The sequence below is a fragment of the Schistocerca gregaria genome, chromosome 5 (genome assembly GCF_023897955.1).
Source record: "Schistocerca gregaria isolate iqSchGreg1 chromosome 5, iqSchGreg1.2, whole genome shotgun sequence".
NCBI lineage: Eukaryota > Metazoa > Arthropoda > Insecta > Orthoptera > Acrididae > Schistocerca > Schistocerca gregaria.
This window is the reverse complement of record NC_064924.1, coordinates 460,988,054-461,015,710: the sequence shown is the minus strand read 5'-3', so window position 1 is coordinate 461,015,710 and position 27,657 is coordinate 460,988,054. Positions and strand designations below refer to the sequence as shown.

The following is a 27,657-nucleotide window of genomic DNA, read 5'->3' as shown; positions in this document are numbered from 1 at the left end:
TTTTTTACAGTATTTATAAATGTTCTGTGTGTTCACCCACATGACACACATTTAATCGATAGTCAAATTCTCCCCATACCTGACCGAGTGTATCGGGAGTGATGGTAAGAACAGCCACTGTGATGGGGTGTGATGAGGTGTTACAAGTCTTTGAGTTTCTGTGCTAGAGTTGGAGCATAAATGTTGTCCTTGATGTAACCCAGTTAATAAAAAAATAATAATTATAAGGCATAACGTCGCAGTGGCAGCCACTTGAGTAGTGGCAGGTCATTGGCCACAGCATGGTTTGTACAGCAGTGTAGCAATGTCTCCTGCACACAACTGCCAAATGTGGTTGGGCAGCCTCTTGTTGAAAGATGAAATCCCTGTTAGCAGTTTCAGCTTGTTGCATGAGTGACAATAGCATCTTGTTGATGTAGATGATACCATAGATAGTCCTCTCAGTGAAGAAGGAAGACCTGTCAGTGTTGTTGGATATGGCACAGAACACCTTAACTTTCTTGGAACCCTTTACAAGTTTAACAGTTGCTTAAGGATTTTCTGTCCCCCATACATGTGTTCGGTTGGCTGACCTTGTCAGGAAGATGAAAAGTGACTTTCTCACTGAAGATTTTCAAGATATTTTTGCATATCTGTGTGGAAATGCAGATGGCAAAATTTGTCATCGTGGCTTACAACTTGCAGGAGTGTATGGCTTCACTCTAAATCACATACAAAGAATATTTCACACTGTTTGCTGAGGAATGTTCAGTTTGTATACTAGCTCGATTTGTAGATTTTGTGGGATATCACATCATCATGTCACTCACACTATCCATTATCTGTTCTGACATGTGCTGTTGGCCCCATTATTTTATTTCGCACAAACAACTTTCATCCTTGATTTTCTTGTACAATTTCACTGTGCTGTTGTAAACTGGTGATGTCTTGCCATGGAAGACTCTCCGCACACTCACTCACAATTGGTAACAGGCAAATTCTATCACACAAAATACTTTCTCTATCTTATTCACTGTCTTTTTTTTCTGCAGTCAGAGACACTCCCATCAGTGGGTGATGGTTCTTTTGAACTAACTTGCTGACCCCACTTAAAAAAGTTGTTAAGTTATGTTTATTCCTTTACCTATACCGACAAAAGCTTCGTAGATTTATAATTACCCTTATAACCTAATTTTGGGCTAATTGCTCAAGTTCACAAACTGACAAACGAAAGAAATTCTGTTAGTGTTTAAAATAATTTTTCTGTTTCCTCAGAGAATAAGGTAATTAGTGAAATCAGAAGAGGCAGAGGAGGAGGAGTGAAATTGTGCTTAGTATTTTTGACAAATACCCTTAATTAAATAGAGGTGGTGCATTAATGTGTTGCTGATAATCCAATCACTAGGACGTTGTACAACAGATTTCTTCATAGGAACTTTTGCAGAAGACTGGCACCGTGCTCACTGTCCACTGCCTTTATATTGTAGAAGCTTGAGTATATATTATTGTTATCATATTTTATGGACTGTAAGATGCACCTTAATTTTTAAGCATTTTTTAAAGCTAACGTTTTTGCCACTTTTATTATTGGATTGCAAAACCAAACTTAAAAAAAATTGTTTATACAACCGAACTAACCTTCAAAATCCCTGGGAATTGTCATCTGAAATTTCTTCTTCTTCCTCTTCGTGGTCATCATTGTCCTCTCCTTATATAAGATGGTCTTCACTGCCATTGGGTGTGTTACTTATGCTGCACTTCTTGAAAGATTTAACGGTAATGTCTTCTCTGACTCTAGACCATGACTGTTTTATTCACCGACTCACTTGTTTGATTGTAGGTCATTTTAACCCTCGAGCGGGTGCGCCTGTGTATAAAGTGCGCCAGCCAAAAATAAAATGATTTTGTGCGGTTCCATTTTTGTTTCATAATACAAATCTATACCTATTCCTTCAGTATTACTTCAGACAGCGATAAATTGCATTGTCGTATGTCCAAGGGAGCAACAGTAATATAAAATACAAAGTGAGCTTGGTGAGAAAAAATTTACGATCAGTTTAAAAAAAAATGACCCCAGCTAGGAACTAGCAACATAATCCCACATTAAGCCAGTTGTCTATGAGATAATTAGTGATCAAATAAGCAGCTGACTGAGATTTGATGCAGCTGCACTGCTTAATGCTTCCAAAGTGTCAGTATTGGCTTTTTAACACCTGTCCTTGGCAACAGTGTTTTATAGTGAAAATTTATTTCATTATTGTTTAATTAAACTGTAGTTTAGCTCATATTATGTAAGTTTATTTTCTCCTTGTTGAAATAAACTAAGATTAAACTGTGATTTTCATCATACATGACTTACATTGGTAACATAAGGAAACATATTCTTTTCACGTGTACAAATTGCGCCACGCACCCGCTCGTGTTATGGAAAACGGCTTATCCGCTTGAGGGTTAAAACTCCCTTCGACGTGAATTCATGTCGAGTTTCATCCATTTGTTCCAGCCCTTTCTCAGATACATTTTAAATGATTTATTTATCGAGACATCCAAGAAATTGCAAATTGTGAAATAAGTCCTGCCAGAATAACAGAAAGCTCTGCATTTCCCTGTCTCATTTTCTATTTCAAAGAATTTTTCAAATGACTACAAAACTGATCCAGCACAAGAAGAGAACTCTTCTTTAGTAAAGCACCTTCTCTCCCACATTCTGCTAATCCATAATTCCATACCAGCCTCGTCCAGCCCTTGTCATATACATGAACACCACCACCTGGCAGTATTTCAGAAGGTGTTGACGTTGTTATGCGCTTGAAAATGATCATTGGATTAAGCTTAATACCATCAGCACAACATGAAAGGACAACAATGTAGTGCACTTTTTCTTGTCTACTTGTTCTTATAATTTCATGACAACAGTGCTTGGTAACATTCCGTGACTCGATACATCACCTGTCGGAGGAGTTTCGTACATATTCACTGTTTGGCTTAGTTCCATGCTGGTTTTCTTTTAGTGTTGAATAATAAAGCAATGTAAAGATAATTTTTTCTCTTCATACCCCTGTAGCATTTACTGAGATATTTTGGTTTTGGTTCCCATGCTAAGTCTGTGACGTTTCATAAACCTGTAGCACCAACCCACTCCACCCTTAAGTTTGTTAATTTCCGCTATAGTGCTAGCTTGTGGGTGTTTACTTGAATCTTTTTGTATTAATTCCGATGCTGTTTTGATGGTGCCCTTGAATACATTTCAATAAGCCATCATTTAGCTTTGGCCTTTTTGCATTTAGTCGTCTATCTGCACATTTAGTCTTCCTCTTTTTTTTTCCTGTTGGCGGAGGGCCAAAATGTTGCTCAGCTGCTCTGTTTCCGTGTTGTTCTGTATATGCTGTTACTTTAAATTTATTGCCGACATCTAATGAACACCTTTTGTTTTTTCCATTATGAAACTCGCTACTATAAGATGCACCTATATCTGTGCAGGCAGTTGCTCAATCACCAAGTGGATGCTACTATGCAAACTAAATAACCTATAGACAGCTGATTCGTGATCACTGTTCCAGGCGGATGCTATTTGGAGAGTGTCCATACAGCAGATATGCACTTACTACTGCAGACAAAGGGAAATATCATTGACAGTTACAGAAGAAGGGAGTTAGATCAGATTATGAACCTGAAGCAGAGAATCATAGCATAACAAGAAGTAAGATGGACCAGATGTGGAATCCTTGAAAAGAAAGAAGCAAACATGTTTTTAGCTGTAATGAAAGGAACCATGAGTTCGGGACAGGATTTGTGGTGCATCATCAAATAAAGCATTTCATAATTGGATTCAACCCCATAAACCCGAGACTATCAACACTTAGGATAAAAGGAAAATTCTTCAATTACTCCATGATTAATGCCGATGCACAAACTGTAGAACCAGAGGATGAGGAGAAAGATGATTTCTACGAATATCTGGAAAGTAATTGGCATCTATAGTAATTGGCATCTATAGTAAACATGCCATAAGTAATGACAATGCAACAAGACTGATATTATTTGCAACATCTAGAAACATGGTGGTAGGCTCACCATTGTTCCCAAACAAATAAAAACATAAGGGAGCATGGACAGCTCCAGATGGAAATACAGTACATCAGATCGACCATGTACTAATTGATGTGAGGCACAAATCGGACTTATTGGATGTAAGGAGTTTAAGAGGTCCAAGTATAAACATGGATCACTTTCTAGTTTGGGCACGGGTGAGGGCAAGATCATCAAATGCAGCGAGAGGAACCTGCCCCGATACACAGAAATATAACATCACAACTTTAGAATCGGAGGAAGCAAGGGAATGATACCAGGAGAGAATAATTCGGGCCACTGGAAGTGCTGTAGAATGTAACAACATTGAAGATCATTGGGAAAAGATAAAAAAGACAGTGCAAGCAGCAGCAAGCGAGATACTTGAGAACAGCATAAGGCAAACAAGAAATTCGTGGTTTGATACTGAATGTGAAGCAGTAACAAATGAAAAAATGAAGCATACAGAAGGACATTACAACCACATTGTACCAGGAGGATAATGGAAGAATATAAAGAAAAACAGATAACTGAAAAAATGACCCATCAAAGGAAAAAGACGGAGTAGATGGAGGTAAATACTGAAGAATTGGGGTTTCTGGGAAGTGCAGAAATTTCATAGGGAGATGAAAAAGGTACGGAAACCTTTTAAGGGTTGAACAAGTTTCATGAAAGATAATGGCGAAATTATAAGTGAAGGGAAGGAGATATGTGAGATGTGGCATCACTACTTTGAAAATCTGAGACCAGTTGTACCACGGAATCCATCATAAATACAGGAAGAAGAGGACTCAGATAACAGTGTGGACCCACCTAACTTAGAAGAGGTGAGAAATACAATGAGGAAATTAAAGAACAAGAAGGCAGCAGGAACAGACGGCACACCAACAGAACTTTTCAAGCAAGGAGAGGCTCTGGATTGGAAATGAACATCATGAAACTGGTTAATTTAATATGGGAAGAAGAGGAAATACCTCCAGCATGGAAAGAGGAAATTATATGGCCAATATATAAGAAAGGTGACCAGATGGAATGTGGTAACTATAGAGGGATCACAATGCTTAATCTGGGATAGAAAATCCTGTATAACATGCTGTACGACCATCTCCTTCCAATAATAGTGAGGGAAACAGGGCCATACCAATACAGACTTATTCCCAGTACGTCAACCATTGACCAGCTATTTACCCTAACACAAATTCTGGAAAAAAACATAGGAATATGGGATTAAAACATATCTTTTTATTGATTTTTAAAGCAGCTCATGATAGCATGGACAGAAAGCAACTATTTAAAGTTCTAGGTAAATTGGATATTCCAAAAATACTGATAAGGGTAGTAAGAATGACACCGAGAGAAACAAAAGGTTGCATAAAAACTGGACAAATATTGTCCAATGCTTTGGAAATTAAAAATGGAGTATGGCAAGGTGATGCACTGGCATGCCTTCTATTCAGTGCTGCCTTGGAGAAAGTGATGAGAGAAGCAAATATCTTGAGTAGGGGAACAGATTTTTCATAAATCTGTGCAGATGCGGACGACATTGACATAGTAGCAAGAACTATGATGACAGTGGAAGAGACATTCACTGCACTTGAAAAGCCTGGCAGGAATGTTGGACTAAATATCAATGGGCAGAAAACAAAATACCTAGCTTCTGGGAAAGTGCACAGGGAGAACATACAACCCTAAATAACAATGGGTAGTTTTGCCTTTGAAAGAGCCAATCATTTAAAGTACCTGGTTTAGATGGTAACCAGCCTAAATGATTCCTCATATTAAATAAAGAAAGACTAATTGCTGCCAATAAAACTTATTTTATGTTCACAAAGCTTCTATGTTCAAGGCTCCTGACTAGGACCATTCTTAAAAAACTGATTAGATCAGTGATTACATACAGCCTCTGAGACGTAGGCTGTGGTAGCAAAGTATCCTGAATCGCTCTATGCATTCAGCAGAAGTATACTCGTGAGAATCATCAGCCCAATTTGCGATTGTGGAGGAGGAGAGACAACCATGAATTTTACGCCATCTACAAAGACCAGCTTGTTAGAAGAATTGTGAAGTCATCTATGCTGAGGTGGGCTGGACACATGGCACAGATGAATGATACAGAAATGCCAAAAAAGATTTTACAAGGAAAGCCAGATGGACAGAGAGAACGTGGTCAACTAAAAACTAGATGGGGGGATGGAGTCATGGGAGACCTTCGGAAGATGGGCTACAGGAACTGCAAAATGCTAGCAAGGGACCGGGATAAATGGGAGGATATAGTTGAAGAGGCCAAGACTCAACTTAAGTTGTAGAGCCACAGAAGAAGAAGAAGAAGAAGAAGAAGAAGGTGAAGTGTTGAGCTCTGTCTGCAGGGAAGTCTTGAATCCAGTGTCAAATCTGGCCCAATACTCAATAAGTCTTATTTGTTTCACTAACTGGCTGTACAGGATGATGTCAAATGTCTTCCTGAAGTCAAGGAACATGGCCTCAACCTGAGCACTGTTGTCTACAGCACTGTGCATCTCGTAGAGGAAAAAAACAACCTGAGTTTTGTAAGATCTCAGATTGCAGAATTGATGTTGATTTTTATAGAAGAGATTTTCGTTCTCCAGAAATATTGAAATTCTTGAACATAAAACATGTTCTGTAACTCTACAACATGTTGACATCAATGACATAGGCCTATAATTATGTGCATATGTCCTATGACCCTTCTTGAAAACAGGAACGACCTGTATTTTTTTCTAGTTGCTAGGTAGCCTTCGTTGCTTCAATAATCTAAGAAGTACAGCTGCTAGAAGGGAATCTTATAAGTATCTCATCTGATTTTCATGCATTTCTACAACTAAGTGATTGGAGTTGCTTTTCTATTCTTCAGTCTGTGGTGCTGAACATTGGCAATTATTTTGACCAGGTTGCTAATGATAAATGGATGGAAGATGCCCGAAGGATCTGCAGCCATAGGAATCTGGACAGGCAAGCAAAAGAGTAGTTAATGCAAATGCAGTGTGAATAAATGTATTGTGCTAAATGTGATCTGAAGAACTGCTCACTATTGCCAACTTGTTACAGATGTGGCTATCAATAAGCAGGGGCCTGATAGAGGCATGTGTCTATAAACACTGAATGTTTGTCAATAGAGCTACTATCAACAACCTGGAGTAATGTTTGGCACCAACTGCCAACAAGGAACTCTCAGCAGAAGCAAGGAACTACAAACCGGAAAAAAAGCAGAGGCTGGTGCCCAAGTGGCTGCTGCTTATAACAACATCCTGGCATTCTTCATTCGTTGACAGAGTAGAAGTTATTCATTGGTGGCAATGTTCGAAGACTACTAGCAGCACACGCAGGAATCTTCAAGGCACCGGCTCTGGCAGTATCTATAACATACTGATACTACACTGTCATTTAGCTCAGTATCTGCCATTTCGGTGTTTGTGTGACAATTGTAAGGAGGAACCGTGCTAGAATATTCCATGGTGAAACAATTTTGGAAGACAAAATACTGTATTTCAGCCTCGTCTCTTGTTATCTTCCATTTCGGTGCCAGTATGGTCACAGTGAAAGAATGGAGGATTCCAAACCACTTACTGATTTTACCAAAGAGCAAAACAATTTGATTTTTATAGAAGGTTGGTTGACAAAAGTTTAGTTTCAAAGTCGCTCATTGCTTCTCTCATTCCTTTCCTTATGCTCATTTTCACTTTTTTCAGCTAGCTTCTGACTTCTCTCGAATCTCTAATGAAGTGCTCTATGTTTATGTATTCTGACACAGCTATTAAAGCATGGTGGCTGCTCAGCCGTACACTCATTGATCTCTTTGCACACCATTTAAAAACTCTTTTTTGTAATTTTGCCTTCTGTTTTGAGTGCTTCCATCTTGCATGCAGATCATAAATGTACTATCACTCAGAGTCTAGAAACACACTCTCCAAAATATGATTTCACACTTCTACTCAGCGTAAAATGCACTCCTAACTCAGTGATATAAACAGTAAAGTTAATTTTAGCAGAAATTTCTCATACAAAATTATAAAATGTAATACACAAATTCTGTATGAATAAAAACCAGTTGCAACATGTATGAACGATCACCACCTGATAACAGCTTGACCACTTTGATTTTTTGTTGTTATTTTTATTATTGCCAGGACAAGGTTTGGGCAAAAGAAAATTTATGAAAAATCCAACAATTAACATCTATTGCCACATGTATGAAGTATCATCAATTAAGAATGGCCCAACAGACTTGGTTGATTTTTGCCTTTGTTGTGTTCATAATTGTCAGGACAAGATTTGTACAAAAGAACATCTTTGGCAAATACACTTGAAAATTCAGAAATAAAAATCAGTTGGGAAAGATGATCACTTGAAAACTGCTCAACCAATTTGGTTGTTCCTTTTCTTCCCCTTATGTTAATGGCATTCTTGGTAGATAAAGTAAGAAAGAAAAAAATTGTTTTCAATTTGGCAGTTCTGCTGACATGTTTCAGACACACACACTACTGGCCATTAAAATTGCCACACCAAGAAGAACTGCAAATGATAAATGGGTATTCATTGGACAAATATATTATACTAGAACTGACACATGATTACATTTTCACGCAATGTGGGTGCATAGATCCTGAGAAATCAGTAGCCAGGACAACAACCTCTGGCTGTAATAATGGCCTTGATACGCCTGGGCATTGAGTCAAACTGAGCTTGGATGGTGTGTACAGGTACAGCTGCCCATGCAACTTCAACACGATACCACAGTTCATCACGAGTAGGGACTGGCGTATTGTGACAAGCCAGTTGCTTGGCCACCATTGACCAGACATTTTCAATTGGTGAGAGGTCTGGAGAATGTGGTGGCCAGGGCAGAAGTCGAACATTTTCTGTATCCAGAAAGGCCCGTACAGGACCTGCAACATGTGGTCATGCATTATCCTGGTGAAATGTAGGGTTTCACAGTGATTGAATGAAGGGTAGAGCTACGGGTCGTAACACGTCTGAAATGTAACATCCACTCTTCAGAGTGCCGTCAATGCGAACAAGAGGTGACCAAGACGTGTAACCAATGGCACCCCATACCATCACGCCAGACGATACGTCAGTATGGCGATGATGAATACACGCTTCCAATGTGTGTTCACCGCGATGTCGCCAAACATGAATGCGACCATCATGATGCTGTAAACAGAACCTGGATTCGTCCGAAAAAATGACGTTTTGCCATTCATGCACCCAGGTTCGTTGTCGAGTACACCATCGCAGGCGCTCCTGTCTATGATGCAGCATTGAGGGTAACTGCAGCCATGGTCTCAGAGCTGATAGTCCATGTGCTGCAAGCATCGTCGAACTGTTCTTGCAGATGATTGTTGTCTTGCAAACGACCCCATCTGTTGATTCAGGGATCGAGACGTGGCTGCACGATCCGTTACAGCCATGCGGATAAGATGCCTGGCATATCGACTGCTAGTGATACGGGGCCATTGGGATCCAGCACAGCGTTCCGTATTACCTTCCTGAACTTACAGATTCCATATTCTGCTAACATTCATTGGATCTTGACCAACGCGAGCAACAATGTCGCGATACAGTAAACTGCAAACGTGATAGACTAAAATCCGACCTTTATCAAATTCAGAAATGTGATGGTACGCATTTCTTCTCCTTACACGAGGCATCACACAACGTTTCACCAAGCAAACGCCGGTCAACTGCTGTTTGTGTATGAGAAATTGGTTGGAACCTTTCCTCATGTCAGCATGTTGTAGGTGTTGCCACCGGCGCCAACCTTGTGTGAATGCTCTGAAAAGCTAATCATTTGCATATCACAGCATCTTCTTTCTGTCAGTTAAATTTCATGTCTGTGGCATATCGCCTTCATGGTGTAGCAATTTTAATGGCCAGTAGAGTGTGTGTGTGTGTGTGTGTGTGTGTGTGTGTGTGTGTGTGTGTGTGTCTGTGTCTGTTGAAAGGAGGATATAAGATGAACATAAACAAAAGTAAAATGAGGATCATGGAATGTAGTCAAATTAAATCGGGTGATGCTGCGAGAATTAGATTAGGAAATGAGATGCTTAAAATAGTAAATGAGTTTTGCTATTTTGGAATCAAAATAACTGATGATGGTCGAAGTAGAGAGAATGTAAAATGTAGACTACCAATGGCCAGCAAAGCGTTTATGGAGAAGAGAAATTTGTTAACATTGAGTATAGAATTAAGTGTCAGGAAGTCGTTTCTGAAAGTATTTGTATGGAGTGTAGCCATGTATGGAAGTGAAACATGGACGATAAGTAGTTTAGACAAGAATAGAATAGAAACTTTCGAAATGTGGTGCTACAGAAGAATGCTGAAGATTAGATGGATGGATCACAAAACTAATGAGGAGGTATTGAACAGAACTTGAGAGAAGAGAAATTTGTGGCACAACTTGACTAGAAGAAGGGATCGGTTGGTAGGGCATATCCTGAGGCGTCAAGGGATCACCAATTTAGTATTGGAGGGCAGCGTGGAGGGTAAAAATCGTGGAGGGAGACCAAGAGATGAATACACTAAACAGCGTAATTACCAAAGATCTTTAAAAGTTTTTGACTGGTTTGCTTCAGGTTTTACATGATACTCTAACATTAACATAGGTAGGTAGGTTACATAATGATATGTAAAGGGAGAAGGATTGTTACAACAAATCTCAAGATGATCTTACTGACTTAATTCCAGTTTTTATGTGATACTGTAATGAACATTTGAGTGGATGTGGGCTATGTATTTTTGTGATGTGTTAGATGTATAAATGTCTGTGCAGTATATAAATGGGAAATATTGCTACCAAAAATTTTGTAAAGATCATTTAATTCACATTTTTACCTGATACTCTACTGAACATACAGACAGGAATGTATATAGAGAGGAGAGGAGGGGGAGAGAGAGAGAGAGAGAGAGAGAGAGAGAGAGAGAGAGAGAGAGAGAGAGAGAGAGAGAGAGAGAGAGGGGGGGGGGGGGGGGAGGACATGTACAGAGGAAGGGTTAGAAGGTGACCAGAGAGAGGAGGACGTGCGGATGTGTGTGTGTGTGTGTGTGTGTGTGTGTGTGTGTGTGTACCTGTCCTATTTTCCCCCTAAGGTAAGTCTTTCTGCTCCTGGGATTGGATTGACTCCTTACCCTCTCCCTTAAAAACCACATGCTTTTGTCTTTCCCTCTCCTTCCCTCTTTCCTGATGAAGCAACCGTGGGTTGCGAAAGCTTGAATTTTGTGTGTGTGTGTTTTTGTTTATTTGTGTGTGTTTTTGTTTATTTGTGTGTTATCAACATACCAACGCTTTCGTTTGGTAAGTCACATCATCTTTGTTTTTAGATATATTTTTTCCACGTGGAATGTTTCCCTCTCCCCCATCCCCTCCCCCTCCCTCCTCTATCTATATATTTTTATCTACCGCTGTCTACTTTTTTCCCATTAGTACTTTCTCCTGCCTGTTTCTCCCACTACGGCTGTCTGTGTTCCAATCTCACTCATCATTGCCATTATTTCCTTCTTTGCCCTTTTTATTTTCTCCGCCCCATTGCCATTGTCTTTGTCCCACTCGTTTTCTCTCCCATTGCCATTATCTCTCTCTTCCTCACTTATAGTCTGCTCTCTTTCTGATCAACCACCATCGTCTCATCTCCACACATGCCTTTCAACTCTCTTTCTCGTAAAAGTTTCTGTCACTGTCTACTCTCTCTTGGTCTCCTAGTGCTGTTGTCTTCATCCAGCTCTCTTTCTCTGTCATGCCACTTTCTTTCCCCCACCATCACTGTCTTCCATTTCTTTCTCTCTCTGTCTTCTCTCTCTTTCACCATTGCTATCTCTCTGCTACTATCTCTGAGCACTAAAAAGAGCAGATATATTCACATGCCGAAAGTCTGGTGCGGAAGGAGGAATGAAGATTGAGGCAGCTGGTTCTCCATTTTTCTTTTGGTCTTTTAAAGAGGAGCATATTTGCTTTTTTTATGCTCGGGCAGGAACATTTTTCCTCTGGTTTCCTTCTTTTCATCGTTACAGCAGGATACATACATTAACACACATAATCTACAAGTAAAATATGCTTGGTATAAGTTTTAGCCTAAAACCTTTAGTATCCCAAAAAATGCAGTGTTTGATTTGCAATTAAAAAGAATGTCCTATGACACTATGACTTTTGTAAGGTGCTTAAACCATCAGGTGGCACCATAGACTAATTTGCAGGTTAAGACAGTCTGCAAAGGCATGAAGTGCCCATTATACAGAGACAGTGTGTCATTAAGTTTTTAGGTGTGAAAATGTTGTTGAAAAATGTTGGTTTGGTGACGTCGGAATCCTTCAGGTGACCACAGAAACTTTGTTATGTGTTCAGAAGTAATTTAAAACTATATTTACACCTTATTTAGATTATATTAGATGATTACGTATGGTAACTTGGAACCTCAGGATCTTGGTAACGGATAATGTGATACTGAAATATTGTTCGAAGTTTGATGAGTTCCTGTACCTTGAGGATATATGGTAAAATTTTTGATGTTTTGCCATGAATGGAAATTATAGAAGCGGCCATTCCCACAATTGGTAGTTGGGTCATTCCACGTCAAATCACGCATATCATGTCACTCATCATCTCAGATTTTCATGAAACTTTGCACATTTCCTTACACTTATAACATAAGAACTCTTGCAAAATCTGTTTGCTCTCAGACTAAATCTTTTTTTTTATATCAAATTTTAAATGTAGTGATATTCTGATCACAGGGCTCTGCAAGAACGTCAATGCAAAATGTTACTTATCTACATACATGCCCATAACTCAGGTGTTTATGAAGCTTTTGATGTGGAATTTTTTTCATAAGTTAAGAGAAGCACATATTTAACAGACATGTAATTATTTAAGCAGTAAAGGTACAGAGAACAATACAAAGAAATTAATTTGTGTCAGTTTCCAATTTTCAGAAAAAGTGCAGACACATTGAAAAATGCTTATCACATTTCTCCAACCTTGTGTGAACTTATAACTGATCTTAAATAATTCCCAAGACAGTACGCATTGTAATAAAATAAAATTATTAATGTGGTTTGTATGAATGGACACACAAATAAATCTGAAATAATGACACTTTGTGCTGTGATTTAAAAAAATCCTAAGATAGATCATCTGTACCAGACACTCATTGCTTCAGATTTTTACAAAAAATTTTCTGCTTGTTACTTTCTGTGCATGTTTTGTGAAGTTTGAGGGGAAAAAAATTGACATTTTCTACAAACGTAAATGCCTTAACTGAAGTTTGTTGTTTGGATTGTATTACTTCAGACCAAAAGAGCAGCAACAGCAACAACAACAGCAACAACAACAATAATAATAACAGAAAGTATCTTATTTTCAGCACATCACTGTCATATTTCCCCAGATGTCACAGAAGGGCTGTATCTTTATCGGTAAAAAATTAATAACTGTTCCTGATTTATGGGAATATAGAAAATCAACTTAAGCTGTTGTGGTCCAAACAATGATTTTGAAATATGTAAAACACTTTCTGATAGCTGATACAAGATTTATTTTTATCTAAACTCTGATATTGTTAAAAAAAAAGCAGCACCCTGAGTTTTGATAGATATTGGATGTTCACTGAACATTTATCACATCATTGTTCAGAACACATTCAAATCAGATTATGTAAACTGACAACCTGTAGTAAGGCTGCCTCTTGAAAGACCAGTGCCAAAAGTTATAAATTTAATTGAAACATTTTCATTACACAGGTTAACTTTATATAAGATATCAAATTAGCATCTTTAAACACTTATTCTAGCCACACTAGTGTTAATTTAAAATGTACATGTTCAGCAGTGAAGATGTGTGAAACCACCAATGAAACTTCTTAAGAGCATCTCTGTTTTTAATCCACTGTGACAAATTAACTTTGTATCTTTTCATTAAAGTAATACATTCCGCCTAATGATGTTGATTTAGGTACACCAATAGCACATAAAATGTTTTCCAAAGGCACAAAACAAGAGTCTTCCTTCTCAGGCCAAAAGAATGACACTGCTGGTCCAAGTGGGTAGAGAGAAAATAGTTCAATGCCTCCTCCTCCATCACAGTAATTTCTGAGTAAGGCAAAGTACCATCTGTAATCATATACAGCTGCTACAAAAGAATTTAGTGGAGGACGAGTGCATGTCCATTGCAGCGCATTTTCTTTGAATGAAAAAATCAAGGAAGGCTTTTCAGAAGAAGTTACTCTTCTAATCTGTAAGAAATCACAAGAAAGTGGTTTGTTATGATGAAAATTCCTGGTACCAGGTATTGTTCACGTAGTTGAAAATCTCTTCTTGAGTTTCTTGTGTAGGAAATCTACATAGACTCTAAGAAGTGAAAAAAGCTTTTGTCAATATTAGCTTTGTAGAAATCATAAACACCAGATGCAGTGGTTATTCTTGCTTCAGCTGCTAGTTGAAGACTAGCTCTTCTCAATATACGTCTGTAGTGCTTCCCAAGCCATTGCACACAGATTTACCATGGCTAGTAGCAAAAAAGGAATGCTCAGCATCAGTAGAGAAATTGTTTTTCTGCTTACACACATTTTTAAAGCTTTTTCTATTCTTATATTGAGCAGCTTTCTTCACATGTGTGTAATACTCTGCCAGCCACTTTACCATTTCTTTGTGGACAGCATTTAAAAATTCTACGTCATAACTTATAAAGCAGTGGTTCATGGTTCACTATTACCAATTTACTTTCTTCATTTACCACATAAACACACACAGGATGGATTGTACAGGTGCTTCTTATCCAGTGGTAACTCTGAATTTCAGTCTGAATTACAGCAAGAGTTAGTCCCGGTTCGACACAAAGTTCTAATCTGCCAGGAAGTTTCAAAACTGTAGTTTTCTGCAAAGTTCATTAACATAATTGCTTTCTCCAGGATTAGATTTTCTTTCAATATTTTTCAGTGATTTTGACTGACACTTAGATATAAATGGGTGGGGCTTAAGTGACTGTAATTTTGTTACCAATGAGACTACATGTTTACCAACAGTTGCAGGCTGCTTTACCAATTCTGCCTAATGATTTGTGTGTATCTACTGGCGCAACTTGATTTTGTCAGCAGCATCTTTGTAAGCTAATTTCTGTTTTTAATAATTCTGACAGTTTGTCATCATTGGAATAATTATCATAATGATTAAGCATCCAGTCATATTCTTCAGAGTCACATACAAGACATTTTATAAGTTCTTTGTATGTTTATTCAATGTGTTCCACATCCCAAAGTCGTTTTACATTTTCGTTGATAACACACACACACACACACACACACACACACACACACACACACACACACACACACACACTCTGAATGAGTACTGGCAGCACCAGCTGAGATACACGACTTTGGTCTTAGTGAGCAAAATTTAGAAAGACCAGTGTTAATGTTTGTATTCTCCCATGTAAAACAAGAGAACAGTTCTCTTAAGTTGTGAAGGATGAGTCTTTTTCTTACATATACATGTTCTTCTGAATGCTAACTTTGTCTTTTCCTTCTGGTAATGTTAGAGTGTATTCATCATTTTGGTAGATTAGATTAATAATTGTTCCATAGATCATGAATACGACACTTCGTAATGATGTGGAACGTGTCAGGTTAATAAAAGATGTCTGTACAAGAAATTACATTACACAAAATATTGCATGATACAAATGATTAAGTTTTTTTTTTTTTTTTTTTTTTTTTTTTTTTTTTTTTTTATATATATACTTAGTTTATATCTACAAATTCAGCCAATGAGTAGGAGTTGTCATCTAGAAATTCTTTTAATTTATTTTTAAATGTTAGTTGGCTATCTGTCAGGCTTTTGATGCTGTTTGGTAGGCGCCCAAAGACTTTTGTGGCAGCATAATTTACCCCTTTCTGTGCCAAAGTCAGATTTAACCCTGCATAGTGAAGATCATCCTTTCTCCTGGTGTTATAGGTATGCACACTGCTATTACTTTTGAATTGGGTTGGATTATTATCAACAAATTTCATAAGGGAATATATATACTGTGAGGTAGAAACCAGTGACAACCTTAGCCCTTCATCAGCAATAACTTCCCCCTTTTTGGTTTAGGAATTGGTAAAATACCTATTTCTGTTTTCAGTTTCCTTGCTTGTTAAGCTACATACTCACTAACACTGAATTCTGACATTGTTTTCTTTTGACCAAGAGGGTGGAGCTAAATTTGAATTTTTTCAGGTCTCTTACACTAGCCACCTTTTCTTTCATTAAAAATATCATGGCACCAAAATCTTTGGCTTTCTTAACAATTTCATCATCAATTTTTTCTTCTCTATGGTCAGAATCTTCAATAGCGCATTCTAATGCCCGGCACACGTTTCTTTCCGAAACATGCTTCACTTTTTCCAGATTTTTTTGCCATGTGAAGCTTTGCTGTGATTTGGAATAGAGTGAAGATTCAAGGGAGAGCATCCCAAATCACGTAAAGTTTTATTTACATCCTCAGTACTTCGACTTTTTAGTACTGGTTCATGAAATGTCACCTCCAGGTCATCTGCTTCACTTTCATATCTATCACTGTTGTTAGTTTTCTGTTCACAAATCTTATATCATGTTGTGCACAGTTTTTGGCCTGGTTTTACATTGATACTTTGAGAACTTAATGCTCTAGACAAAGACAAGCAAACTGACCTCAAAGATCTTTTTAACTGTTTGTCTTTGTTTTTTGGAAGAATCAGAAGAAGTTCTTTGATGACCTTCAGAAACTTTCAAGTAATGGAATCTGTGATGTACACATGTAGTAGCACTTTCTTGATCCTGTGGAAAGCTTATATTGCATCATAGCAATATCAAATCTCATTGGTCTTCACTCAGCTCTTCAACTGCTGGTAGAGATTTTACTAAGGTATAGGTTATTAAATGACATGGTGTTTGTAGTAATTTTCGAACAGTGCATGAATTCAAATTTTTCATTGCAATTAACTGAGCACTAATTCATTTAAAACATACTTTATACAAACAGAATGATAGGGCCGCACCATATACGGATATGACCTGTCTTGCAGAAAGACAAAGAGCAACTGGCCAAATAGACTAATTGTTGCATGCCAGTTATTCTCATTAATGAATGTCAGCAATTGTTGCATTGTTTTCATGCCTATAAATGTTTCAAATGAGCTACTGCTGCCTAAGAACACTTTTTAATCAGTGTGAGCAGCTGATTTGGCTGAATGCATAAATCATATAGATTATAGTCTTTAAAAAATTACTGAAGTAGTCAAATCAAAGGAAATAAATTTTCACACTTAAAGTTAACTTGCCTGCCTAAAACGAGTTATACGTGAGTATGCTAATTTGACACCCTTGCATCTGAGGCAGTGAGACAGTGAGTGGATAAACTTACTTAAAATGACCCTTTTCCCACACAGCAAAAGTATTTTGATTTCAGATGTGTTTGTCAATTAGCGGAAGTCACATTAAAATTTTATTTTATTAGGAAGCTTACGATCAAGGAGATTATTTAGCACCAAACTCAGGTTCCCAGCAGGTTGGAGAAATGAGATATAAGCATTTTTCCACATCCTCGCAATTTTTCTGAAATCGAAAATTTACATATATTAATATTTAAAAAAAAAATTCTTTGTAACTTTACTGCTTCAATAACTCGATATCTGCTAATTATATGCTTTACTTCCGAAAAAAAATTCCAAGTCAAATGCGTCATAAACACCTGAGTTATGGGCATTTATGTAGATAAGTACCATTTTGCATTCACATTCTTGCAGAGCCCAGTTATCAGACTATCACTATATTTAAATTGAGAAATAAAAAAAAAGTTGTAGTGTGAGACCAAAAAGATTTTGCAAAAGTTTCTATGTTATAAGTAAAGCAAATGTGCAAAGTTTTGTGAAAATCTGAGGTAAAGGGTTACAAAGGTTTGAATGTTTTGACACGGAATGACTCAATTTCTGTTACCCAAAAATCATGGTTTTTCAGGGTTTTCTCAGGAACTGCCCATGAACGACTGCCTGAAAAACCACAATTTCACATGTAGATTTTTGGATCATATGCATACCGTACACTGCCATGTGCACACAGATTACAATAACAACTATTTTGGCTACCAATGTAAGGCAAGTAAGTGCGCTTGCAAGGTTTGGAACAGCTTGTTGCTCTGATCAGCACCAGATGGCGTGCAAGTGCACTTTGTGATTCAGTCGGAACAATATTTCACTCAACCTTGTAACATGAGAAAATATGTCAAAGAAATAGTGAAAAAGAAAAATAAATAAAGGCATTACTATTTACTGTGCAGTATTGTTACTCGTAAACCCCCCCCCCCCCCCCCCCCAGTTCATCAGAGTCGTCCCCCCCCCCCTCCAAGAACAAGTGCAAGGTGAACTAATTCATACTCGTGTAACTGGGTTGTAACAAATAAAATAAGATACACATGCCCCTTGAGTCATAATTAATGGTGAACTTCTCAGAGCTGTCAGCATTCATTTGCTGTGAAGGAGTGTGGTGAAACGAGGCTTCATGAGATAGAGACTGGTGAGCGTTGCCTGCCCTCTGTAACCCTAGGCTCTGGGCATTAGAGATCTTACATGAGCTCCATCCACTCACTATAAACTTGCCACCAGGTCCTATGAAGTCACCTCTGAACTCGTTCCCATACACTCGAAGTCTCTACTTGCTAGTCTCCATCACTGCCCATTTATGAATGTACACTTGTTGCTCAAGTCTTGTTGGTTCAAGTGGACTCTACCAGGGAAGAAAGGGAGAAGGGGGGGGGGGGGGGGGGGAGAAACACAAGTTTGCAAGTGTAATTGAGGACTTATGGCATTACCGATACGTTAACAACCATTGGGTATTAACTACCAGTACAGTGATAGATTGATTAGCAATTTGTGTATCTACCTGGGACTATACTGTGTCACATACTAGGGTTGTCTTGTTGGCTGCCATATTACTGGGAGGACATGAGTGAACAGCTCATATCATAACAACTCACCAAGCTGTTTACAAACCTAATGTCCCACAGCTCGGGCAGTTTACATCTTAGCTTCACACAGTCTCCATATCATTTGACAGTGACATCTTCACTGACGGGCAGCATGCTCATTGTGCTAGAGGATGCTATTATCAGGGCACAACTTTCTTACTCTACTTCACGTGCTCACTCAGCATGACCCTGGTATCCCTCTGTTAGAGAGTATTGAGCCACCAGAGTTTTCACCCTCACTATAAGCACCTACCTCTAACGCTCCACTGGACTGCTGTCCGCTACTCCCAGGTGCTGTGTTTTGTGACACATCTACGAATATTGAGCCACTGCCTCCAATTTCTACCAATGCCCGACACCCTGGAAGCATCATTGTTTGACCAACTGTGATTGTCAGTGAGCTACACCCCCACCATCCTCTTGTGCACAATGTCCCGGAAGCATCGTTGTCCCAGCAGCCACTATCATCGTCAAGCTATTGTCTCGGACATCCGCCAGTGCACTACGTCCCTGAAGCTATGATCCTCAAGGGTGCACTCAGTGTGCCACGTTGGATCCTAACATTGATCATCCTCAACACTTCTGCTCTGCTGCCTACTATGATTCGTGGACTTCATCATGTAGGTGCACACCAGACAATGTCTAGGAGTGACATTTCTGTTTGTACTTTTAGTAGTGTGGACAGCTTTCCATGGACACTACCTTTGAGTTCTATTTCTTATATCAATAATAAGCAGTTGTTGTGATGCTTGCGCATTTCATTGGTAGTCTGTAGCACCCGTCAGACACAACCCACAAGTGCACGCAACTTTTTAAGAGTCTGTTTCTCATATGTGTTACAGTTCTTTTAGTGCCAAAATGTGTATGGTTCTTGTGTCTTACCACCATCCACTACACTCAACTGAGGCTGAGACTGTTCTTCATGTTCTCTAATGGTAGTTGTTTATTTTTTGGAGTTTATTTTATTTATTAATTTTTTGTGGGGGATGGGGTTTGTAAGCAAAACTGCCAATGAAAATTACATATGGACATCAACTACACACCTTTGTTCCAACATGTGTAAAATAGGTGACGACGTTACCTGGGTTCCAATAATGGTGTGTGGCAGTTGCGAGCCTTTCATGATGACATGGAGCAGTAGCTGGCTTTCTTTGTCCACTGTAACTGTTTTTAAGTCCCCTGTAAACTATGAAGACTCTCACTACCAATTGTTCCTCTTCTTCTGGCCCAGCTATTTGGCATATATTATCCTTTGATCTCTTAACCCAGGGGTCGATCTTCCCTCTGTTTTGGAAGTGCACCGGTGGGACCAGGTCACAGCCTACTATGCTGTCCCTTGTCTGTTCCATTACCAGGGCACTCGATGTCATCTGTTACCCCAGGATTTGTCGACACAAGTTTCCAACACTTGTCAACACAGTAGTGTCGGCCTGGGGCAATTGTGGTGATACCTTTGCCATTCCTGACACTAGCTTCAGGTGTCAACGAGTTTACACCTGCCACCTCCACTGCTGTGGTGCCCTCCGTGGTCACTGCATCAATATTAGCCTGAGAGACTGCAGAGACACCTTCACCTCCACATCTCCCAACACCAGCTATGGATGTTGACAACTCACCACCCACTGCCACATTTGTGGCCACATCTGCCTCCACTGCTGCTGTGGCCTCTTCCTGTGCCACCATCTCTCATCTCGAGCCCAGTTGACACTGGTCCTGTTCTGGACAGCCTTGTCTCAGCTGGAGCCAAACCGTCCTCTATCAGCTTGGTCATTGTCAAGCATATTGCAGGTGGCCTTTGCTCCACCTTCTCAAGTTTTGTGGCCACAATCCCTGCCGCCACTGCAGCCAGCCCTGTGGCCGACTAGTCGCCCATTGCTTAGGCACTGTTGGCTTCTTCTCACACCTCATTTCCTCTGCCTCTTGGACCCACTGTGCGCGCACTCTCAGGAGACTTTTGTTTGGCATTCGTGGAAATTTCACAGCAAATCTGGACCGATGGAGGGCTGTGCCCTGTCATTCTTCACCCTCCTCCTTTCACCCCGCCCCAGTGGCTGGATGATCTTTCCCTATGCTGTTTCTCTGTCTACGTTTACATCTACATGTACATCTGCATCTACAGATGTATTTCAGTGACTTTCTCTCTCCTATTTCGCTCTAATACAAAACGTGGTGCCCTTCTTTTGGAAAGTGAGTTCATAATAGACTATTTTCCTTTTTTAGAAATATGGTTAGGTTAGGTTTTTACTGTGAATGACTACAACATAAAAAAAAAGTTTTTGGTCAATATTCTCTCAAAATACTTGTTATTTTTATACAATTAAGAGTTTAAACATCATTAAATACCAAGACATCGACTCTGCTTATGTATATTACATGAGTGTTCACTGAAATTACTAGTGACTTCATATACTCTTTTCCACAAATGGTTAACATATTAAGTATCGAAATGCATTTAAAACTTTTAAGTAACAATGCAAAGAAATTTTGTGAAGTCTGATAGAGGAAACCTTTCATAATTTCATGCATTTATGGCTTACGGCCACATCATTTGGCAACGAAGTTAGCCTGCATCTCTCTCAAATGGAATTAAATAGAATAAAGTGCTAATGTCATGCAAATTGTAGTAGTGAAGTTGGTAAGGTGAGGAATTACTGTGGCAGGTTGTAGGTTCATATACCGCTCGGTACAAAAATATTTTTTCTCCTCTTCGTGTTTGCAACACATTCCAAGACTTCGTTAATCATCAAAGTTAAGCATTTTTCTGAAATATTTGTTGTAATTTACAAATAAGAGTGCACTTTCTCAGTAACAGATCGATTTGGTACACGAGCACACCAAACGATCTTGTTTCCGAAACAGAGTGCCAACATTATTCAGTAAGCAATTCGAAAGCGATGCCAAATGGTCCTAGTGAACTGAAACACTCTCGTCAGTTGTTCTCACGTCAACCAATGAAAAGCAACCTGCCTCAGATCGGTGCATGTGCATTGCAGCCCCACAGCGGCACGAACTCGAAGCGGCTAGCAGCCGACTCAGGCATACCATTCTTCAGAATACCAAAAAGTGTGGTTAAAGTACGTAATGCTGTTCAAATTTTGCTGACCATGGGCTTCCATGAATCCATGATAACTATAGAATATTGACTGTGTTCTGGAAACCGTCGTAAATGTCACATTACGTCATTTTATTCGCATTCACATTGATGTCTTGTTTTGGATTTTATGTTTTGGAATAAGTGTTAGGAATGGAGTGTAGCACCACATTGTACAAATAAGTCTATAGAAACACTTAAAAAAATTTGTCTTATTTTCTGTTTTCTGTCGTTCCTTGGTTGCTTCAAAATTCATGGAGGTACATTTTGTCTATGCAACTAGTTGAAGGCAGTTTGTTTATTGCCATACACATTTTGCTTCCTTTATTCGTTATGATGCTTCACAAATAAAAGAAGCAAAAACACATATGGGAATAAACTGCCTTCAATTAGTTGCATAGACGGAACACATCTCTATGAACCCGAAAAATTGTTTAAGAGAGTGCCAAAGAATAAGATGATGCATAGAATGTGGTTGTAGCTCACTCCTAAAATTCCAAATGATGAAGTAGGCTGCTTCCCTATATGATACATCAACGATATGGTTCATAAAAACAAAATTTTAAAAAATCACCTTTTCAAGAGTGTGGCTAGTGCAGCTATAGAAGTTCATTGTGGTTTATAGCGTGTGTGTGATGAACCAAAATGTTTCATATATGGTGGTATAGTCTGAAAATAGCCAGCCACTGTGGCCGAGTGGTTCTAGGTGCTTCAATCGGGAACCGTGCTGCTGCTACAGTCGCAGGTTCGAATCCCGCCTCAGGCATGGATGTGTGTGATGTCCTTAGGTTAGTTAGGTTTAAGTAGTTCTAAGTCTAGGGGCTGATGACCTCAGATGTTAAGTCCCATAGTGCTTAGAGCCATTTGAACCATTTTTTTTTTTTATTTTTTTTTTTTTATTTTTATTTATTTTTTTTTTTTTTTAGTCTGAAAATATTATGGCACATACCTTTTAGCTCTGTCTGCTGTTGTCAGTGAATCTATCGCAGATTAAGAATATAAAGACAATTGCTGCTAGTTTCATTTGCAGTAATTCACGTTGTGCCCTTAGATTCCTGTCTGACCACACTCTCAGAAATCGCTACGTATTCCGAAAAGAATGGTGAATTATTTTTGAAATGAAGTAGTATAAATGTCACTGTCAGTTGTTTCATGCACAGTAATTTCATCTTTCATTTCTTGGACATATGGAAGTCACAAAATCGGAGCTACTTGTTACTGAGATAGGGCGCTCTTATGTGTAAACTACAACGAATATTTCAGAAAAATGCTTAACTTTGGCGGTTAACGAAGTCTCAGAATGCATTGCAAACACGAAAAGGACAAAAAATATTTTCATGTACAGCAGTATACGAACCTATGTCCTTTGCCACGGCAGTTCGTCACTTTACGAACTCGCTACCACAGCTACCCTATTGTTGTATACAAATGTAACATTCATTGTCATGTTAACACCGCTAAAAAATATGCCGGACATCCTTATGGTGCACATTAGTCAATTAAAATGTCCATTAGTAAATTATTAATGGGGGAAAAGTTAACTTACATCAAGATAAACATTTGTATATAATACACTAAGTTGAAGTTCTAGTATATTGTGCATACGTAAAGTATCCAAATTCCATCTCTCCCTTATATAGTGCTACGGTGCTGTAAGATAAACAATGCATAAATCTTTCTAGTGCACAAAGCACATAGTTTTAATATATGTAGGTAGGGAAGGTAAGGTGCTAAATTATTTACAATAAAAAGACAAGTAGACTGAAACAAACTGGAGGAATGGAGGGTGACCCTTATGGGATGTTCCAGAAATGATGATCACTTCTAAAATTTATGCAAGTACCACACAGATCTATCAAATTGAAAGATAGATGATCAGTAGTGACCTAAGACCAGTATCAGCTGCAAAGCGATTTAGAAAAGATTGCTGTATGGTGTGTCAGGTGGCAGTTGACGCTAAATAACGAAAAATGTGAGATGATCCACATGTGTTCGAAAAGAAATCCATTGGAATTCGATTACTCGATAAATAGTACAATTCTCAAGGCTGTCAATTCAACTAAGTACCTGGGTGTTAAAATTACGAACAACTTCAGTTGGAAGGACCACATAGATAATATTGTCGGGAAGGCGAGCCAAAGGTTGCGTTTCATTGGCAGGACACGTAGAAGATGCAACAAGTCCACTAAAGAGACAGCTTACACTACACTCGTTCGTCCTCTGTTAGAATATTGCTGCGCAGTGTGGGATCCTTACCAGGTGGGATTGACGGAGGACATCGAAAGGGTGCTAAAAAGGGCAGCTTGTTTTGTATTATCGCGTTATAGGGGAGAGAGTGTGGCAGATATGATACACGAGTTGGGATGGAAGTCATTACAGCATAGACGTTTTTCGTCGCGGCGAGACCTTTTTACGAAATTTCAGTCACCAACTTTCTCTTCCGAATGCGAAAATATTTTGTTGAGCCCAACCTACATAGGTAGGAATGATCATCAAAATAAAATAAGAGAAATCAGAGCTCGAACAGAAAGGTTTAGGTGTTCGTTTTTCCCGCTCGCTGTTCGGGAGTGGAATAGTAGAGAGATAGTATGATTGTGGTTCGATGAACCCTCTGCCAAGCACTTAAATGTGAATTGCAGAGTAGTCATGTGGATGTAGATGTAGATGTAGAATTCCAGTTAGGACTAATCCACTTGATTAAGATTAAAATGTTAGTAAATAAAAAAGTGCATGCACCCAGAAGTTAAAATAATTCGTAACTAATGCACAATTCTATAACATATATAAAATAGGCAAATTTGGGAGGAATAGCTGTGTTATAATTCGAGGTAAAACAACATAGCTAAGTTGAGATAGTAAAATAACACTATGAGCTTACAGAAGCCACAGTATTATATATGGAAATCACCATTCTCTAAAGACTGTGAACCAAATGAATGAATGAGGAATAGTAAATGTCATGGTTACAGATAAAAATAGTACAGATAAATTAAGATTATAATCTTAATAAAAGTCCTGGCCTGTAAACACAAAAGTATTATACAATTCACAGTTCTTGAGGAATTAAAAATTAATAAATACTTGAGGAAGGTGGGGGTATTGTTACAGGTGAACGAACAGTACATTTAAAATAATAATGTTATTGAAAGTATGGGTTTTATGTATTACTTATTTATTACACACACACACACACACACACACACACACACACACACACACACACAGACACGTGTGTGTGTGCATTTCTCATGAAAACTTTGCTGTCTCCAGAAACTAATGTCTTAAAATCTTTCTTTGAAAGACGTATGGACTGTGCATTGAATTTTAGAACGAGACTGAATGAGAAATGGGATCATTATGAAATAACCCCCAACAGGCTGTACCCTACTTAACTTACGTTAGCCATCGTAATTCTGTTCTGTACTGCTGGTAGTGTTCAACATTTCTTATATACAATGTTTCTTGTCTTCCAGAATGCCTCAGTTTGCCACTCGAGCAACACTACTCAGTACTGAGTGTCTCAAGGGTCGAAGTTTGTATGGAGAAGCTGCAAAGCAGTTCATCAGAATGACAAGTGAAGATTCTGACTTGCGCAGTGCTTTACTATTGGAGCAAGCATCTTACTGTTTCTTAAAGTCAACTCGACCTCGCATGTCAAGAAAATATGCATTCCATATTGTATTAGCTGGACACCGTTTCTCCAAAGCTGGACAGCGAAAACATTCACTCAGATGCTACAAGCAGGCATACCAAGTTAGTAACAAGATTTTGAAGAAACAGGTTGTAACTAATTATTATGTATTAATGTTTTCCTATGTTACAGATATATGAAAATAGAAACTGGAGTTTGGCTGAAGATCATATCCATTTCACGATAGGCAGGCAAGCAGCATACCTCAAACAAATTTCAGATGCCTCACTGTCATTCTCCAAGCTTCTCACCCCAGCAAGCAAACAATCAGCTCCTCAGCAGTCAGCTTTTCTTCGTGAATATCTCACTATTCAGCAAGTAAATATACACTTTGAACAAGCAGTTCTAGAGTTAGTGTAATTTTAGGTTTTCTGTTTTCATTGATTCATTTTTTAGAACAAAAATTGTACTGCTATGTGGTTGTTCATTCTGTGAGTAACAATCTCTGAAGATTAGGGACAATAAATACAAACATGCCATGTTGTACCATAGAATGTGACAGTATAAATTAATGCAAACGATGGTAATTGGACTATTTCAGAAATCTGCTTCTATTCTAAGTTGCTGCTTCAAAAATTTTAATCTCTAAAAGTGTGGGTACAAAGAATCTTAGAATTTTGCACTGCTAAGGATGTAAGGTTAACAATCAGTTTCCTGTGTCTGCATAGTAATTATTAATGGTGTTCATGTTGTCCATTATTAGGTGGTGGTAAAGTCTTCATTCTTTGGTACTTCTACAAACCACTTACAGAATTATTTTACTCTGAATTTTATAATTGTGCAGGTAAATGTACAGTGTAGTGTTCAAGGAAGACACTTCCTTTTGAGGCTATTAGAAAATTTTGAAGAATCTCACGAAGAACAATATGCTTCTCACAAGATGTTCTTGTGCCTTCAGTTTGAAGATGCTTTGTAGTTCTGATACATTGTCATCTGCTTCTTTTATCTCATTATTTCCCATTATGTCTAATGCCGGAAAAAAGGTTTTAAGTGGATTCGAACTAAGTTTAGAAGTCCGCAATATTGATGATGATTTGAGTAGCAGCCCACTACATTCATTCACACACTATTCATTCATTCATCAAGTTTTGTAGGTCCCATCAAGAAGGAGAACCTTCAGGGATGTGGAATAAGTCACTGTATAAACTAACAAAAGACAAACATATCATGGATACTTAGTTTACTGTTAATACAGTGGAAACAATCACTATACTGCCAATTGATGTCTATGCTTATGGTAATTAAATTAAATCAGGAAATTAGACAAAACGCTGCTCACTTTGAAAGAAGCTGTTGCCTCCTTCAATTATATACAGGCAGTGCAAAAAAGAGATTTTTTGCACCTCTAGTGACTGCTTCCAACTGTTCTTAAGTAGCAGTAAGTTGTTAAAGCATTGGCTCAAAATTGATCAGATAGTTGACAACTACTAGAACGAGTCCAAGAATGAATTGCTAGTGTTGTGCATGCAACAACATGCCACATCATTTCATGCCTGGCATGTGTCTACTATGAGTAGTTCAGTTTGTACATTAGGTAGCATCCTTCAAATTAAGTAATTCTGATTTTGTTAAATTCATCTTCAAGTTTTATTTTCTCATTATTTTTAGGAAAAGTGTTTCCATGAACTTTTTTAGCAGCCTAAAACAATTAAATATTTGTGGTATTTAAGTGATGAATAAATAAGCTTAGTGACTGAAGTACAGGGTGTTCCAGAAAGTTTCATTTAATTTAATGAGGCTGCATCTTCTACATGAGTGAACATAGAAACTGGGGTGAATTTTAGTGTATGCTATGTCTAAAAATTTATTTACAAGAGAACTATGATTTTCGAGGGCTTA

At 38.4% G+C, this 27,657-nt stretch overlaps 1 protein-coding gene across 6 annotated transcripts in view; it reads left to right on the top strand.

The window, feature by feature from the left end:
* The window catches only part of LOC126273168 (trafficking protein particle complex subunit 8), a 269,428-nt gene that overhangs the window by 89,954 nt on the left and 151,817 nt on the right, over nucleotides 1–27,657 (top strand). For all 6 annotated transcript variants that reach the window (XM_049976647.1, XM_049976646.1, XM_049976644.1 and 3 more), the window contains 2 exons: nucleotides 25,601–25,880; nucleotides 25,951–26,136. In XM_049976647.1, the coding sequence (XP_049832604.1) occupies nucleotides 25,601–25,880; nucleotides 25,951–26,136 (466 nt within the window). The remainder of the gene's footprint in view (nucleotides 1–25,600; nucleotides 25,881–25,950; nucleotides 26,137–27,657) is intronic.